Below are 17,183 nucleotides of genomic sequence, written 5' to 3'. Positions count from 1 at the left end.
GGTGTTTTGTGGTCTGACGAGTCCACATTTCAAATTATATTTGGAAACAGAGGACGTGGTGTCCTCCAGAACAAAGAGGAAAACAACTATTCGGATTGTTATGGGCGCAAAGTTCAAAAGCCAGCATCTGCGATGGTATGGGGGTGTATTAGTGCCCAAGGCAGCGGTAAATTACACATCTGTGAAGGCACCATTAATGCTGAAAGGTCCATACCGGTTTTGGAGCAACATATGTTGTCATCCAAGCAACGTTATCATACCCTGCTTATTTCAGCAAGTCAAGTGTCACAACAGCTTGGCTTCGTAAAAAAAAGAGTGCGGGTACTTTCCTGGCCCAACCGCAGTCCAGACCTGTCTCCCATCGAAAATGTGTGGCACATTATTAAGAATAAAATACGACAGCGGAGACCCTGGACTGTTGAACGACTGAAGCTCTACATAAAACCAGAATGGGAAAGAATTCCACTTTCAAAGCTTCAACAATTAGTTTCCTCAGTTCCCAAACATTTATTGAGTGTTGTTAAAAGAAAAGATGATGTTACACAGTGGTGAACATATCCTTTCCCAACTACTTCGGCACGTGTTGCAGCCATGAAATTCTAAATTAATTATTTGCAAAAAAAAAATAAGTTTATGAGTTTGAACATCAAATATCTTGTCTTTGTAGTGCATTCAATTGAATATGGGTTGAAAAGGATTTGCCAATCATTGTATTCCATTTATATTTACATCTAACACAATTTTCCAACTCATATGGAAACGGGGTTTGTATTTTAATGATATTGTGCTAAAGTACATCTCTGATATGTTAGAACCATATGAATAATCTCAAGCTCTGAGAAACCTCAGGGAGTCGTCCTGCTGGTGCCCAAAGTCAGGACCAAACATGGTGAAGCTGTGTTTCAGTTGTATGCTTCTAAAATAACGAATAGTATTCCTAAAGATGTGAGACGTTGGCAATGTTCAAATCCAGGCTAAAAACACCTTTAATTGTGCATATAACAACTGATGGTACTATATCTACTCTTTGATTTTCATTTGAGTTATTATAGTTGTCATAATCGACTTGTCCAGAATGTAGCTGAGAAGGGCTCCAGCATCCCCCGCGACCCTGAAAAAGGGACAAGTGGTAGAAAATGGATGGAAGGATGGATAGTTGTTGTGATAAACTTATCTTGTGTTTTTAATTTGAATTATGATTACTTTTATTATCAATTTTATTTTTGCCTTCTTGTGATGTTCTACACATAACTTTGAATTGACTTGTGTAAAAATTCCAATAATGTTCTACCACTTGTCCCTTTAGGGGTCACGGGGGTGCTGGAGCCAATACCATTTGCCTTCGGGTGGAAGGCGGGTTACACCCCGGACAGGTCGCCATCTCATCGCAGGGCCAACACAAACAGGTAACATTCACTCAGATTCACACACTTGGGGCACTTTTCCCAATTAATGTGTATAGTTTTTCATATATTTACACCACAACTGAAAGTTGCTATTCAAAGACTCGAACACAAACTGGCCTATAGGGGGGAAAACAATGGTGTCGTACACCGCGTCAGAATGATCAGATGATTAGTTTATTTTATTAGAAAGTAACCTTAGTTTTGCAGAGAACAAGATCAGACCATCCATTATACAGGTAAAAGTGACGTGGATCAATATGTTTTATATATAAACACAGGATACAACACCAATGTTTCCACACACAGGTCAGTCTGCAGTCTTGTTTTTTAAAAAACAAATTCTAGTGTCAGATATATAAAAAAAAAATATATATATATATCAGGTTTTGATTAGGTTTTTTTTCTACTTATGCAGACTGGTGATTCTTCATTTGTTGTATGACTTTGTTTTATTTAGTTATTAAACACTGAAAAATATATTTTTTTTGTATTTAGAAATAACATTTTGATAGTTTTTTTGTTTTTCACTTCCCATTCATGAAACAAAAATTCCAGTGACACTGACCCTCATGCATGCTGCACTGAGTATCAGATTAGTAGTTTTCCCTTGCCTTTCTTAGGGTTGTCCAAAGATACATGTTGTTCTGGCAGATCTTCCTTCTTTTCTCCCAGCACAGCAACTTCAGCTGGCTGCTTGCTGTCTTTTTCTTCTTTTGGTACAGACACTTCATGACCAGAGGTGGTAGATGTTCCTGTTACAATATTCAAACCCAAGTGAACGTCATCCTCCTCTGATTCTGGATCATGGTAGGGCTGCAGACATGATATACAAGTTCATGGCAAAATATTGTTTGCAAGAATATTGCATAATCATCGTTGTGCGGAATAAAACATGACACAGGCTTACCTTCAGCTCTGGTCTTTCATTCCCGTCTTGTTCCTCGTCTGGAAAACACCAAGAAATCAATTTAGTTTCAATCTGACAGTTCCATCCATCCATTTTCTACTGCTTATTCCCTTATAGGGTCGCTGGTTGTGGAAGTTCAACCTTGATAAACATCTCAGGTACAATCGGGCGAAAGGCGTGCACACCCTGGACAAGTCGCCACCTCATCGCAGGGCCAACACAGATTGACAGACAATATTCACACTCACATTCACACACTAGGGCAGGGGTCACCAACGCGGTGCCCGCGGGCACCAGGTAGCCCATAAGGACCAGATGAGAAGCCCGCTGTCCTGTTCTAAAAATAGCTCAAATAGCAGCACTTACCAGTGAGCTGCCTCTATTTTTTTCAATTGTATTTATTTACTAGCAAGCTGGTCTCGCTTTGCTTGACATTTTTAATTCTAAGAGAGACAAAACTCAAATACAATTTGAAAATCCAAGAAAGTATTTTAAAGACTTGGTCTTCACTTGTTAAAATATTTTTTTTGTTTGTTTTTACTTTGCTTCTTATAACATTCAGAAAGACAATTTTAGTGGAAAAATACAACCTTAAAAATAATTTTAGGATTTTTAAACAGATATACCTTTTTACCTTTTAAATTCCGTCCTTTTCTTTCCTGACAATTTAAATCAATGTTCAAGTAAATTTAATTTTTTTATTGTAAAGAATAATAAATACATTTCAATTTAATTCTCATTTTAGCTTCGGTTTTTTCGACAAAGAATATTTGTGAAATAGTTCTTCAAATTTATGATTAAAATTGACAAAAATTATTCTGGCAAATTTAGAAAATCTGTAGAATCAAATTTAAATCTTACTTCAAAGTCTTTTGAATTTCTTTTAAAAATTTTGTTCTGGAAAATCTAGAAGAAATAATGATTTGTCTTGGTTAAAAATATAGCTTGGTCCAATTTGTTATATATTCTAACAATGTGCAGATTGGATTCTAACCTATTTAAAACATGTCATCAAAAATATATATTTATTGTGAGAAATCATTAAGATGATCAGTTTTTCCAGAAAGATAAATATCAATAATCATTAATAATAACAGAGTTAAAGGTAAATTTAGCAAATTGGCTATTTCTGGCAATTTATTTAAGTGTGGATCAAACTGGTAGCCCTTCGCATTAATCAGTACCCAAGAAATAGCTCTTGGTTTCAAATTTAGTGTTGCCAATCAACCGTAGAACCCGGAGGGAACCCGCGCAGTCACGGGGAGGACATGGAAACTCCACACAGAAAGATCCCCAGCCCGGGATTGAACCCAGGATTACTCAAGACCTTCGTATTGTGAGGCAGACGCACTAACCCTCCTCCACCGTGCTGCCCAAATGTGGCAGTTCAACCTTGATAAACACCGTTGTATGCCAGCTGCTAACTTATCACATCAGCCACCGCCAACAAACCCAGATAAGTCAAACGTGACACACTCACCAGATGTTGCTGCATTGACGAAGACTAGGAGCAGAAAGGCGCAGAAATAAATCGCTCTCAAGGAGTTTAAACCTCCTTTTAAAGAAGCCATTGCTCTTTCGGCGGCTGGCTATCAGCACAAGCTACTAGGTGTAGCTGCTTCTGTCTCTATCCAGACCGTACATTCAAATTAAGTAAAGTATTAGCACGCTCTTCTCAAAGTGTAACATTGGCCAAATGTTAACCGGCCGCTGGAGCTGTCAAAAAAAGACGCTAACGCACCTAACGCTCGCAGGAGTGACGTCTGGCGAACACGCTATTAGATTTGGCGTACGAAGCAGTACATTGGCGTCACGGCTCAATTGTAAATACGTCACCGGCTACTTTGTCGCGCTTGTAAATGTCCACGTTTAACGACGTGTAGCTAAAGGGCAGGCAAATTGACGTGTAGCAACATGCTACTTAGCCCCTCCTAAGCTCTTACTACATTACAGCGGCACTTCCGCTCCCTGTATTTTGACCAATCATTGCACAGGATGTGGGACAGTAGCCAATCAGGAGAAGATAGTCATTTATTGGCCAATTGGGTACGTACACAGTTATACTTCCAGCAGGTGGGTGGGTCCACCACACAAGAACACGCTTGTGGAAATTGTATTAAAAAACACTACTACCGACCACGCAGTTTATATATCAATGATGAAATATTAACATTGCAACACATGCCAATACGGCCTTTTTAGTTTACTAAATTGCCATTTTAAAGGCCTACTGAAATGAGATTTTCTTATTTGAACGGGAATAGCAGGTCCATTCTATGTGTCATACTTGAGCATTTTGCGATATTGCCATATTTTTGCTGAAAGGATTAAGTAGAGAACATCGAGGATAAAGTTCGCAACTTTTGGTCGCTAATAAAAAAGCCTTGGCTCTACCGGAAGTAGCAGACGATGTGCACGTGACGTCGAGGGTTGTGGAGCTCCTCACATCTGCACATTGTTTACAATCATGGCCAGCAGCAGCGAGAGCGATTCGGACCGAGAAAGCGATAATTTGCCCATTAATTTGAGCGAGGATGAAAGATTCGTGGATGAGGATAGTGAGAGTAAAGGACTGGGAAAAAAAATTCTAATAAAAAGGCAAGGGCAGTACGAGCGATTCAGATGTTATTGGACACATTTACTAGGATAATTCTGGAAAATCCCTCATCTGCTCATTGTGTTAGTAGTGTTTTAGTGAGATTATACTGTCGTACCTGAAAGTCGGAGGGGTGTGGCCACGGGTGTGGTGACCGCCAGTGTCTCCGGTGGGAGGAAGTAAGAGTCCGCAGCTGCAGGAGGACGCAAGCTCCGCTCATGTCTACGGTAAGAGCCGACTTATTACCACAATTTTCTCACCGAAACCTGTCGGCTGACATGTGGGCGGGAACCATGTTCGCTTGACCGCTCTGTTCCATAGTAAAGTTTCACCTTCGGGAATGTAAACAAGGAAACACCGGCTGTGTTTGTGTTCCTAAAGGCAGCTGCAATACACCGCTTCCCACCTACATCTTTCTTCTTTGACTTCTCCATTATTCATTGAACAAATTGCAAAAGATTCAGTAACACGGATGTCCAGAATACTGTGTATTTATGCGCTGAAAAGAGACGACTTTTAGACGTGAGCGGTGCTGGAAGAACATGTCCGCTACAACTGGTGACGTCATGCGCACGCGTCATCATTCTGCAACGTTTTCAACAGGATACTTCACGGGAAATTTAAAATTGCAATTTAGTAAACTAAACGACCGTGTTGGCATGTTTATGCACACTCCACCTGTCCTGGTTGAGAAAGAGCGTTAGGATGTCGGCCGCCTGCAAGTCTTCAGTGAGCTGAACAGCCATGGACACTTTGCTGAACTGTGGCGCATGGATGCGGATGAAGGCTTGAGAGCTCTCCTGCTGTCATACAAACACACACAGAGACAAACTATGACTTCCTTCAATCAGTTAAGGGCAGTTTAGCATTGAATATAGAGGAATTCACCATTCATATGTTAAGAGTTCATCATTGATATATAAACTATCAGACTACGTGGTCGGTAGTAGTAGTTTTCATTAGGCCTTTAAGTAGTGTTACACATTAGGGACGATTATTCCACCATGTCCTACTGCTTGACCCTCCCTCCCACTGTCCCAGCCGCACTCGGACGGAAGGCAGGTTACACCCTGGACAAGTTGCCATCTCGTCACACGGTTAACACAAGACAAGCATTCAGGTTCCCATTCTCGCACTAGGGCTAATTTGCCAATCAGCCTATCATCGGTTGTATGTCTCTGGCGGTGGGAGAAAGCCGGAGAACCCACTGAGTCACGGGGACAACATGAACATATCCCACTTGAATATCCAGGACCCGGGAAGCCGCTGTGAGGCACAGGATCAAACCACTCCACTGCTCTACCTTGCTGCCCAAAAAATAGCATTCAAGATGTTAAAACATTTTTTTGTCAAACTTTTTAAAAAGTCCCTTTATACGTGAGTTCTACATTAGGCAACTATTTGTCTATCTATCCAAAGCTGTAAATCATTCACACCCACATTAATTATGTGCAAGACCTAATTATTGACAAATCAAACAATGGTTCAACTGGCAAGTAATTACAAAAAAACACAAGACACTTTGGAATAAGTAAATATTTATTCACATGCAGTTAAGTGGTTGTTTCAAAAGCAGATAAAAGACAATATAAATCGTGGTAAAACAAGTTAATTCAAGGCTTATTTCGATCATTATTTTGAACATAAATTGTTGGTTTGCCTCCTGGAGTGTGTTATGATGAATTTGCAAAAGATTCACTGCCACTCCTTTTAATGGAGACAGTTTTTTCAGATTAAAGCTCACTGCTGATGAAGTGGTGCATTCTTATAACACAGCCAGCAGGTCACTGCTTCCAACCTCCAAAAGGTGTGTGCGTAGGTACCTTCATGTCCACAAAAAACAAGATTAGTGGTAATAATTTTACGTTTTCACAATCAAAATAGGGTGGCTCAAGTGTTAAGGGCTAAGATTTAGAAATAAGCGACCCTCCCTTTTAATAATATTATGTTTAAAAAAAAACAAAAAAACGGTTCAAATGGTTTAAAGGCATTAAAAATAAATGAGCAATTAGAGGACGTCTTGTTCTTGAATCTGCATATTTTGGTGTGAGTGGTCGTCACTGTGCTGATTTAATAACCCACTCCGCTGCGGGGTTGAGTTGGAAAAGGTCTTTCATGTAAGTTTCTCCATCCAGGCATCGCTCTTCTGCTCAGGGGAAGCAACATGTTTGACATTTGTTATTTAAACTAGCAGAAATACTTGACCACTAATTCCTCTATGCAATGGGAGCTGGACTTACTGATGTTCCCGCCAATCTCGTACAGACAAAGCTCCTCTTGCTTCACCGCCACAGAACTATGTCAACACAGAACAGAGATGGTGACAGATGCAAATGAGATCTTGTATGAAGTTAAGTTGAATGAAGTTAAGTTGAAGTTGAAGGTCAACACGCCACCTGTCCTGGCTGAGAAAGCGCGTTAGGATGTCGGCCGCCTGCAAGTCTTCAGTGAGCTGAACAGCCATGGACACTTTGCTGAACTGTGGCGCATGGACGCGGATGAAGCCTTGAGAGCTCTCCTGCTGTCATACAAACACACAGAGACAAACGGTGACTTCCTTCAATCAGTTAAGGGCAGTTTAGCATTGAATCTAGAGGAATTCACCATTCAATGACAGAAAACACACCCACAATTTAAATACATTTTTACATTCTAGTTAAAGGGGACTTATTATTCAAAACCAACATTTCTTACGGATTGGTACCTGTTTTTGTGTATTTGGGATCTGCATAAGTCCCAACAATTTGAAATCAAACCATGGTGGCATGGTAAAGACATTGATATAACAATCTTGCCTTCAAATTCCTCCAACTGAGCCGTTTGGAATTTGACACATTTGTGATGTTTGTCCAACATGTGACATCAACGGATATCTCCATATATGGTAAAATTTTATCCAGAAAGCTTTGCACAAGTCTGCCACTGAGGTCAATAAGTTCCTTCTTTTTGTCTATCCTTTTGTTGTTGGGTAAACTGGCTTGTACATGCACATGCATCCGCCACTGTTGTCATTTCTAATAGAAAGTAGCATATAGTCCTAACTTTTATTTAACGGTAGACTCAATATGGAAGTGCTAAAAATTACAACATTGCTAACAGGAAGATGACAGGTCAAGTGAAGGCACATGAAAAAGACCGGCCAGAAAACGGTTTGACGATAGAACCACAATTATATATTTTCAACCACAAGAAAGTCTTATAAATGTTTAAAAAAAAAAAAAAAAAAGACATTTAACGTTATTCTGCTTATTTGCAACATTAGATTTCATGTACAGAATTAAAATATAGCATGCTTGTTTATGCCTGGCCACTAGATGTCATTGTTATCCACAACACTATAATAAACGCTATGTTGACTGATAGTAGTTATTGGGCATTTGATAAAAATTTGATTTATTTTACTGAAGAACTTTTGAAAATAATTATATCATCGATATAGCAGTATTTTTTACTATAAAGTTTTTAATTACCATGATCATCAGTACCTTTCCTTTAGTTATAGGTATACTCTGACAATTGACTTTTAATAATTTAATGAATGCAATATTTATTACAATATGTATTTTTATTTGACTATTCTATTCACAACATATACAACTTTTTGTTCAGAAGGTTTTTCTTTGGTATTTCACTTTTGATTTGTTTTTATTATCTGATTTACAATGTATCTGGTAATATCCTCTCTCTTTGCTGATTGACTGGGGAAAATTACATGGCTTTAGAAACTGAGGTGTACATTTTGACCTAATTTCAAGTTACAAATATGGTTCCTTGGGATATAAAAGATGTTTAAATTTTTTACACAAATCTTGTTGTATTGGGTTGTACCCAATGTTATGTCCTATGACAATAATAAACAGTTCACACGGCATTATACCTTCAATACTAAGACTAGCAGATTGTTTTAATGCTACTGATCAAATGATCGCTTTTAAGCAGTAGCCCTGCCTACCTCGGGTATAGATTTGTCAGGTGGTTTCTCAGGGGCGATCTTCTTCAGTAGTTTCCTCATCGCTCGCTCTTTGTTCTGCTTGCGCTGACTCTCCATGTTCTGCCGTCGCACCTGTGTCAGGATGAACTTGGGGATCTACCACACATGCACATACACACGTGAGACTCATAGTATGCAACAACACATTGAAGGCCCTTCAGAACCTTACAGTCCACAGCAGGTTCTGGTATCTAATGAGCAGCCGCACGATGTTGGCAGTGCCTGTCGCCATGGAAAACTCCTGCTGCTCTGTAACCTTTGAACGGCACCCTTTGAACATGAAGATGTTGGGCGCCATGACGACCGAGACGTTATTGAGGGTCATTTTGTTGTTGGCCTGGTGGTCAATCACACATTGGAAGAACTCCATCAGAGCCTGCGAAGGGAAACAACTGGCTATTAAACATAAAGCACTTAACAGACAAAAATCAAATAATTGTTTATTCCGCTACCTTTAAACTATCCCGATTGGCCTCAGGCAACAAAAGAAGAAGCAGGTTAAGAGCCTGCAGCTGCTGCTTCTTTGTGGGCAGCTCTGAAAACACAAACAACTCTATTCATGTAGAAAAAGTAACAAAAAAGTTGCAATTAAATATTGCAAGGGTCTCTAACTATGTCAAAAAAACAATGGCGTTACAGTCGTAGCTGCTAATGCGAAAAGTATTTTGGCAACCTTAAGTTTTTTTTTGTTTTTTTTATAAATATGGTCAGCATCCAACAGCTGTATCTAGTTCTGCATGCACATTAAAACATTGCTCTATATACATATACATATAGTTTAATTTTCCTGAAGAAACTCTCCTGAAAGAATAAATTACCATCTATCTATATACATATATAATAATAATAATGATTAGATTTATATCGCGCTTTTCTATTGTTAGATACCTAAAGCACTCACAGAGAAGTTGGAACCCATCATTCATTCACACCTGGTGGTGGTAAGCTACATCAGTAGCCACAGCTGCTCTGGGGTAGACTGACGGAAGCGTGGCTGCCAGTTTGCGCCTACGGCCTCTCCGACCACCACCAATCATTCATTCATCATTCATTCACCAGTGTGAGCGGCACCAGGGGCAAGGGTGAAGTGTCCTACCCATGGACACAACGGCAGCGATTTGGATGTCAAATGGTGGGAAGTGAACCTGCAACCCTCAGGTTTCTGGGACGGCCGCTCTACCCACTACGCCATGCCGCCCCAATATACACACACATACATATATATATATATATATATATATATATACACACACACACATATATATATACATATACATATATATATACATATATATCCATATATATATATATGTGTGTGTGTGTGTGTGTGTATAATAATAATGGGCATGGGCAGGACACTTCACTGGTGAATGAATGATGAATGAATGATTGGTCGTGGTATATATATATATGTGTAAATGTATATATATATACACTTATAAACATATATATATATATATATATATATATATATATACATATATATATATATATATATACATATATAATATATATATATATACATATATACACATATATACACACACACATTTACATGTATATACAAGTATGTATATACATATATATATATACATATATATGTATATATATATATATATATATATATATATATATATATATATATATATATATATATATACATATATGTATATATATATATATATATATATATCTCCATCCATCCATTTTCTACCGCTTATTCCCTTTTGGGGTCGCGGGGGGCGATTATATATATATATATATATATATATATATATATATATATATATATATATATATATATATATATATCGCCCCCCGCGACCCCAAAAGGGAAATATATATATATATATATATAATCGCCCCCCGCGACCCCAAAAGGGAATAAGCGGTAGAAATATATATATCTATATATATATATATATATATATATATATATATATATATGTATATATATATATATATATAGATATATATATTCGACCCCAAAAGGGAATAAGCGGTAGAAAATGGATATATATATACACAGTGGGGCAAAAAAATATTTAGTCAGCCACCATTTGTGCAAGTTCTCCCACTTAAAATGATGACAGGTCTGTAATTTTCATCACAGGTACACTTCAACTGTGGGAGACAGAATGTGGAAAAAAATCATCCAGGAATTCACATTGTAGGAATTTTAAATAATTTATTTGTAAATTATGGTGGAAAATAAGTGTTTGGTCAACCATTCAAAGCTCTCACTGATGGAAGGAGGTTTTAGCTCAGAATCCCACGATACATGGCCCCATTCATTCTTTCCTTAACACGGATCAATCGTCCTGTCCCCTTAGCAGAAAAACAGCCCCAAACCATTATGTTTCCACCCCCATGCTTCACAGTAGGTGTGGTGTTCTTGGGATGCAACTCCGTATTCTTCTTCCTCCAAACACGACAAGTTATAACAAAATGGATACATGGATGATACAGCAGAGGATTGGGAGAATGTCATGTGGTCAGATGAGACCAAAATAGAACTTTTTGGTATAAACACAATATAAATACATATGTATATATATATATATATATATATATATATATATATATATATATATATATATATATATATACACTCATATACACACACACAATAAAATTAAATTTAGCTCGGCTACATATATATATATATATATATATAGCCGAGCTAAATGTAATTTAATTTTATTTTTAATTTTTGGTAATTTATTCACATCATTTTATTTCACATCATTTTCAGTTGTGAACTTCCCCAAAAGTGTCTGTCATTGTAAATAGGTTCCGCCCTATTGTTTTCTATTACATACCTTTTTGTTTCCCTGGGGGGTGATTTGGCGTTGCACCTGTGTGACCAGCTTCAGTGAGCACTGACTCCTGCAGCTGGTAAGTAATGTTTATGTCTCGCTCCTTTTTATTTTTTTATAAACTTTTTGCCTGTCACTTTTAAAGTATTTTCAAAGTGAACACTGTTTTGTGGCATGCTGTTAAGCATGCGGGTTAAATTCCAGAATTTTCGTTTTATTAAAGTGTTGTAAAAAAACGGACTTATTTGCTAAATGATGTGTGGATTAGCTTAATGCTGGCAGCAGTTGCTGCGGGGTTTCCTGGCCTCGTGAGTTTGTGCATGGGTCGGGGTACTCTGCTGCGTCTGACATCTTGTGTGCTGCTGTGCCATTAATGTGAGTGTGTTCTTTTCCCCTTTCTTTATTCTGTAGTGGAGAGAGATACTGTGGACTGTATGTGACGCCCTTTTCTTTTTGTCCCTATGAAAAAGGTATGTCTGTTAATAAGTTTTGGCATTGTTTATTGTAGTAAAAAAAAATATAAAATGAGTTGATGTGAGTGGGGGAAAAAAGAGGTGATTTGCTACACATAATAAGGACCTTTTTTCCCCTAATATATATTTTTGCCGTCTGCTGATGTATATACTTTATATACTGTTTTTTATTTCAATTAATTTGTTTTTGGACTATTTTGTGCAATAAGGACCTTTTTTCCCCTAATATATATTTTTGCTGTCTGCTGATGTATATACTTTATATACTGTTTTTTATTTCAATTAATTTGTTTTTGGACTATTTTGTGCTTTGTTTGCCTTTTCATTATTTTTATTATCATTATTGTTGTTGTTTCCTTTTGTAAGCATAAGTTTGAGTTTGAGTGAGCACTGACTCCTGCAGCTGTGGAGAGAGATACTGTGGACTGTATGTGACGCCCCTTTCTTTTTGTCCCTATGAAAAAGCTGGTGAATAAATCCTCCTCAACTCGAATCCTGTGGTTCATCACGAAAAAAAGACAACGCAGAACACTGACTGTTACAAAATGGTGCCGTGACCCGGATTCTTCTGATCAGCTGCTGCAGATCGCTGGGGTTATGCTGTGAGCAAGTAAGCGTATCGTACAGCAAACAGAAAGGATCCGTTGATCGTTGAGACGTTTGATAAAAAGTGATTTTGTTTTGCTGTGGCTGTGTTTTTCCACAATATATCAAAACGTTTCCTCGCATACAGTGTCTCTATACCACGTCTGTATATTTAAATTTTATTTCAACGTCATATTGTTACTGTTATATTCATTGTGTTTGAAATATAATGGATTTTACACCATTTGGGAGGGGTAGAGGGTGGGTGCAAGCAGGTACTGCAGCGCAAGCTAGGCAGCCAGGCTTTAGCAGCCCTGATGTTACCCCTGTAGCAAGGCAAATGTTTTCCACTCCCACCGATGCTAATAATGACACCCTGGCACAATTGCGTGACCTTTTGGGGGAGTTGGGAACCCACATCGGTGACACTGTTGTTAGCCGGATATTAGCCAACCAAACACCTTCCCCCACACTTAGTTGCCCACACTCCATGACTCCACCCCCGCTCGAGCCCATACCTTCCCCAGCTGATTTGTCTCGACTGAACATTATGGTAAATGCAGCTGTCAAGGAACCAGTGATGTATAGGGGGGATGGCTCAGACAAATACACCGTACAAGAGTGGATTGATATGATGGACGCTTACCTGCATAAAAAGAATTGTCCGACTACAGAGCAGACGGATGAAATCCTCAATCATCTTTTGGGACGAGCTAAGAGTATTGTTAAAGTGGGGCTGAAGAGTAGTGCTGATATCAACACACACCCTGAAGTGGTATACGACATACTCAGAAGATACTTCAGTGACTCTCCCATGTCCGGCTTACCGATGGCCGATTTCTATTCCACACAGCCTGACGCAAATGAGAACCCAGTTGATTACTGGGTTCGGCTCAATACAGCAACCGAGCACGCTGACCAGCATCTGTGGAAAAGTGGAGAAAAGATGGAGAACATGTCAGCGCAAATTGCTATGATGTTCATCAGCAACTGCCCCAACCCCGAACTCTCCAGTGTGTTCCGATGTAAGCCTATCAGCAAATGGTCAGCCGTGGAGGTGCAAGAAGCTTTCGATGAGCACCAGAGAGAGCATCAGGCAAGGAAGAGGGCCATGAGAGCAGAAAAGTTCAAAATGGTGACAGCAGCTACCACTACCTGTCAACCTGTAGTTGAGGAGCTGACGGCAATGAGGGTGGGTGTTCAAGAACCTTCTACACAGACAAAGGTGAGTGCAGTCACCACTTCAGAAGCAGGGGCTTCAGAACGAGTACTAAGCATGCTAGAAGGCGTTTTGGCCAGAGCAGCCTCCCCGGTCCAACAGCCGACCCAGTGGACACGCCCCACTTCTTGCCGTGTATGTGGTGACAAAACTCACATCACACGTGAACACTGCATGAAAGAGAAGAGGTGCTTTGGGTGCTTGGAACCTGGCCACACAAGGAGAGATTGCCAACGGGCCGCTCCACGCCAAACCCAAGCAGAGAACCACACACCCAACCAGGGAAACTGAGTCGCTCACACTGTGGAGGGCAAAGTGTGAGTACGTCATGTGAGACCATCAAAATTGAAGAAGACATACATGCAATATATGAGGAGAGCTGCAAGACTGCACCGAATGGTAGTGTCATGATTTTCCAGAATATACACAAACTTGAGAAGGCAGATGATCTATTCTACACTGATGTGCTGGTGAATGACCAAGTTGCACTGTATGCCATGCTAGACACTGGTTCAATGGCTTGTACGATGAGTGAAGAAGCAAAAGAGGAGCTCCACAAGGCAGGGTTGCTGTCAGAGGGTGCCCAGTCCATCAAAGAAATTTTTCTGGTGGGTTGTGGTGGTGTGCATGTGCAACCCAAGTGCATTCACCAGTTAAAGTTGAAAATCTACGGACAAGAACCAATCGTGCCCACATTAGTTGTGCCAGGCCAGCGTGACCAAATGATAGTGGGTACCAATTTGCTGAAACACTTGCTACGCCAATTCAAACAAGATCCCAGCTATTGGCGCGTGATGAGTAAAGCTGACTCTACTGGTGAACCAGGCATCGAACAGTTTTTGAGCATGCTGTCGGGCATAGCAAGATGGAAAGGTGACATTATCCCAGGCGTCATTGGAACTGTGAAGCTTACTAATGCTGAGACACTGGTACCAAAACAGGAGCACATAGTGTGGGGAAAACTTCCTGGAAAGGCTCCTATCTCCGAGGGAAGTACCATACTGGTGGAACCGGCAAAATCCCACTCCAACCGGAAGAGCATCATGGTAGGAAGAACTGTGGCAGCAATGAGCGGAGACAGGTGGGTTCCTGTGAAGGTCGTGAACCCAAGTGATAAACCTGTAACACTGAGGAGGAACATGAAGTTAGCTGATCTTTCACCATGTGTGGCACTTGAAGACTTTGAGCTTGGAGTGGACTGTGTCGCCAACACAGCTAAAAGCACAAGGCCAAAGCGTAAGAGCAGACCCTGACCATGTGCCTGACACCTCTGTAAATCTCACCCTTCAGGATAAGCTTGCTAATCTTGGGTTGGACGACATAGACATCCACTCATGTGAAGTGTCCCCTTATTGGAAGAGTTAACTTGTGGAACTCATACAGAGGCATGATGATGTGTTCTCCAAGAACAAGCTGGATTGTGGCCTAGCCAAAGACTTCGTCCACAGGATCCATCTGACCGATGAGCGCCCTTTTCGACTAGCATACCGCCGTGTCCCACCAAGCCAATACCAGAAACTAAGAGAGGTCCTTTCTGAGATGGAGGAGAAAAACATCATACGCAAGTCATCAAGTGAGTGGGCCTCGCCATTAGTACTGGTTTGGAAAAAGAATGGGGAACTGCCATCTGTGTGGACTACAGGTGGCTTAATGCACGCACTGTGAAGGATGCCCATCCAGTACCTCACCAAGCTGACTGTTTGGCTGCGCTAGGGGGAAATGCCATATTCAGCGCCATGGACTTGACATCGGGGTTCTACAATGTCCCTATGCACGAACAGGACAAGAAGTTCACTGCCTTCACTACACCAGTAGGCCTCCATGAATTCAACCGACTACCCCAAGGCCTGTGTAACAGCCCGGCAAGTTTCATGCACCTTATGATAAGTGTCTTCGGAGACCAAAACTTCTTGACCCTGCTGTGCTACCTCGACGATGTTTCGGTCTTTGCCCAAAATGAAGAGGAAGCCCTCAAAAGACTCGAAATGGTCTTTAAGCGGTTGAAAGGACATGGGCTTAAGTTGGCCCCGAAGAAGTGTCATTTCCTCCGGCGAAGTGTCAAGTTCTTGGGCCATATCATTGATGAGAATGGGGTTTCCACTGACTCTAAAAAGATACAAGTCATCACAGACATGAGCGAAGCGGACTTGATGATGGAAGATGGAATCACACCTTCAGCAAAAAAGATTAAGTCTTTTCTTGGTATGGTAATGTATTACCAGAGATTCATACAAAACTGTTCCAGTATGGCGAAGCCCTTGTTCTCTCTGACCGCCGCTGCGACTGGAAAAGCCAACGCAAAACGGGCTTCTCACTTTAAAGGAAGTCAAGAACAGAGTGACGCATTCAACCAACTAAAGGCTGCTCTGTTGAACTCAGTTGTGTTGGCCCATCCGGACTTTGGTCGCCCATTCATCCTCTCAACCGACGCTTCATTTGACGGATTGGGCGCTGTCCTTTCTCAAGTCCCGGAAGGAGGGAGCAAAGCACGTCCCATCGCCTTTGCAAGCAAAGCCCTGAGTCCCTCACAAACCAAGTGTCCAGCCCATCGTTTGGAGTTCCTCGCTCTCAAGTGGTCAGTGTGTGACAAATTCAGCTATTGGCTGAAGGGAAACTCCTTCACTGTTTGGACTGATAATAACCCGCTGACCTACATCCTCACAAAGCCAAAGTTGGATGCTTGTGAACAGCGGTGGGTGTCGAAGTTGGCTCCATATGACTTCAGTATCCAATATATCCCAGGTAGTAAGAACATTGTTGCAGATGCTTTAAGCAGGCAACCCTTCATCAAGCCACGGGTCAACGAGAGACTTATAGCAGAGCCATATAAAGCTCTGCTCGAGGGAGATGACAGGATACAGGATGTGTTTCGGCTGAGCACCAACTGCCAAGAGGTAAAACTGGGTGGATATGAAGTGGCATGCAGTTCAATGAGCAGTGAAGAAGTGACGGCAGTCCTGGATGGTCAGATTGGGTGGAGTGAGGGACCCAAAGAGAGAGTGATCTCCTGGCTGGCAAATGATGTACACAAGATTCTTCCACCAGGAGAAAGTGTCTTACCTGTCTTCTCCCTTAAAGAACTTCAAGACAAGCAACAGGAAGATACTATACTGGCAAGAGTCATCCACTATGTGGCACGTGGCAGGAGGCCATCGAGAAGAGAAAGAGTTAAAGAGCCTCTTAAAGT

General features: G+C 40.6%; 2 protein-coding genes across 8 annotated transcripts in view; both read right to left on the bottom strand.

Moving 5' to 3' along the window:
* sel1l (SEL1L adaptor subunit of SYVN1 ubiquitin ligase) overlaps window positions 1–4,295 on the bottom strand; it is a 29,168-nt gene extending 24,873 nt beyond the window's left edge. Inside the window, exons 1-3 of the mRNA XM_061901258.1 lie at window positions 3,794–4,295; window positions 2,314–2,351; window positions 2,018–2,219 (exon numbers count right to left, since the gene is read on the bottom strand). Of these exons, the coding sequence (XP_061757242.1) occupies window positions 2,018–2,219; window positions 2,314–2,351; window positions 3,794–3,884 (331 nt within the window). The 5' untranslated portion in view covers window positions 3,885–4,295. The remainder of the gene's footprint in view (window positions 1–2,017; window positions 2,220–2,313; window positions 2,352–3,793) is intronic.
* Window positions 4,296–6,430: 2,135 nt separating this feature from the next.
* Window positions 6,431–17,183, bottom strand: part of arhgap18 (Rho GTPase activating protein 18) — a 57,669-nt gene continuing 46,916 nt past the window's right edge. For 6 of the 7 annotated variants that reach the window (XM_061901253.1, XM_061901254.1, XM_061901248.1 and 3 more), the window contains exons 13-18: window positions 9,353–9,435; window positions 9,070–9,276; window positions 8,862–8,996; window positions 7,306–7,430; window positions 7,150–7,205; window positions 6,431–7,055 (exon numbers count right to left, since the gene is read on the bottom strand). In XM_061901253.1, coding sequence (XP_061757237.1) covers window positions 6,967–7,055; window positions 7,150–7,205; window positions 7,306–7,430; window positions 8,862–8,996; window positions 9,070–9,276; window positions 9,353–9,435 — 695 coding nt within the window. In that variant the 3' untranslated portion in view covers window positions 6,431–6,966. The remainder of the gene's footprint in view (window positions 7,056–7,149; window positions 7,206–7,305; window positions 7,431–8,861; window positions 8,997–9,069; window positions 9,277–9,352; window positions 9,436–17,183) is intronic. The other variant, XM_061901249.1, reaches the window with a different exon arrangement.

Source organism: Nerophis ophidion, linkage group LG05 (assembly GCF_033978795.1).
Source record: "Nerophis ophidion isolate RoL-2023_Sa linkage group LG05, RoL_Noph_v1.0, whole genome shotgun sequence".
NCBI lineage: Eukaryota > Metazoa > Chordata > Actinopteri > Syngnathiformes > Syngnathidae > Nerophis > Nerophis ophidion.
The sequence above is the reverse complement of the archived record's forward strand: the minus strand, read 5'-3'. Positions and strand labels throughout refer to the sequence as shown.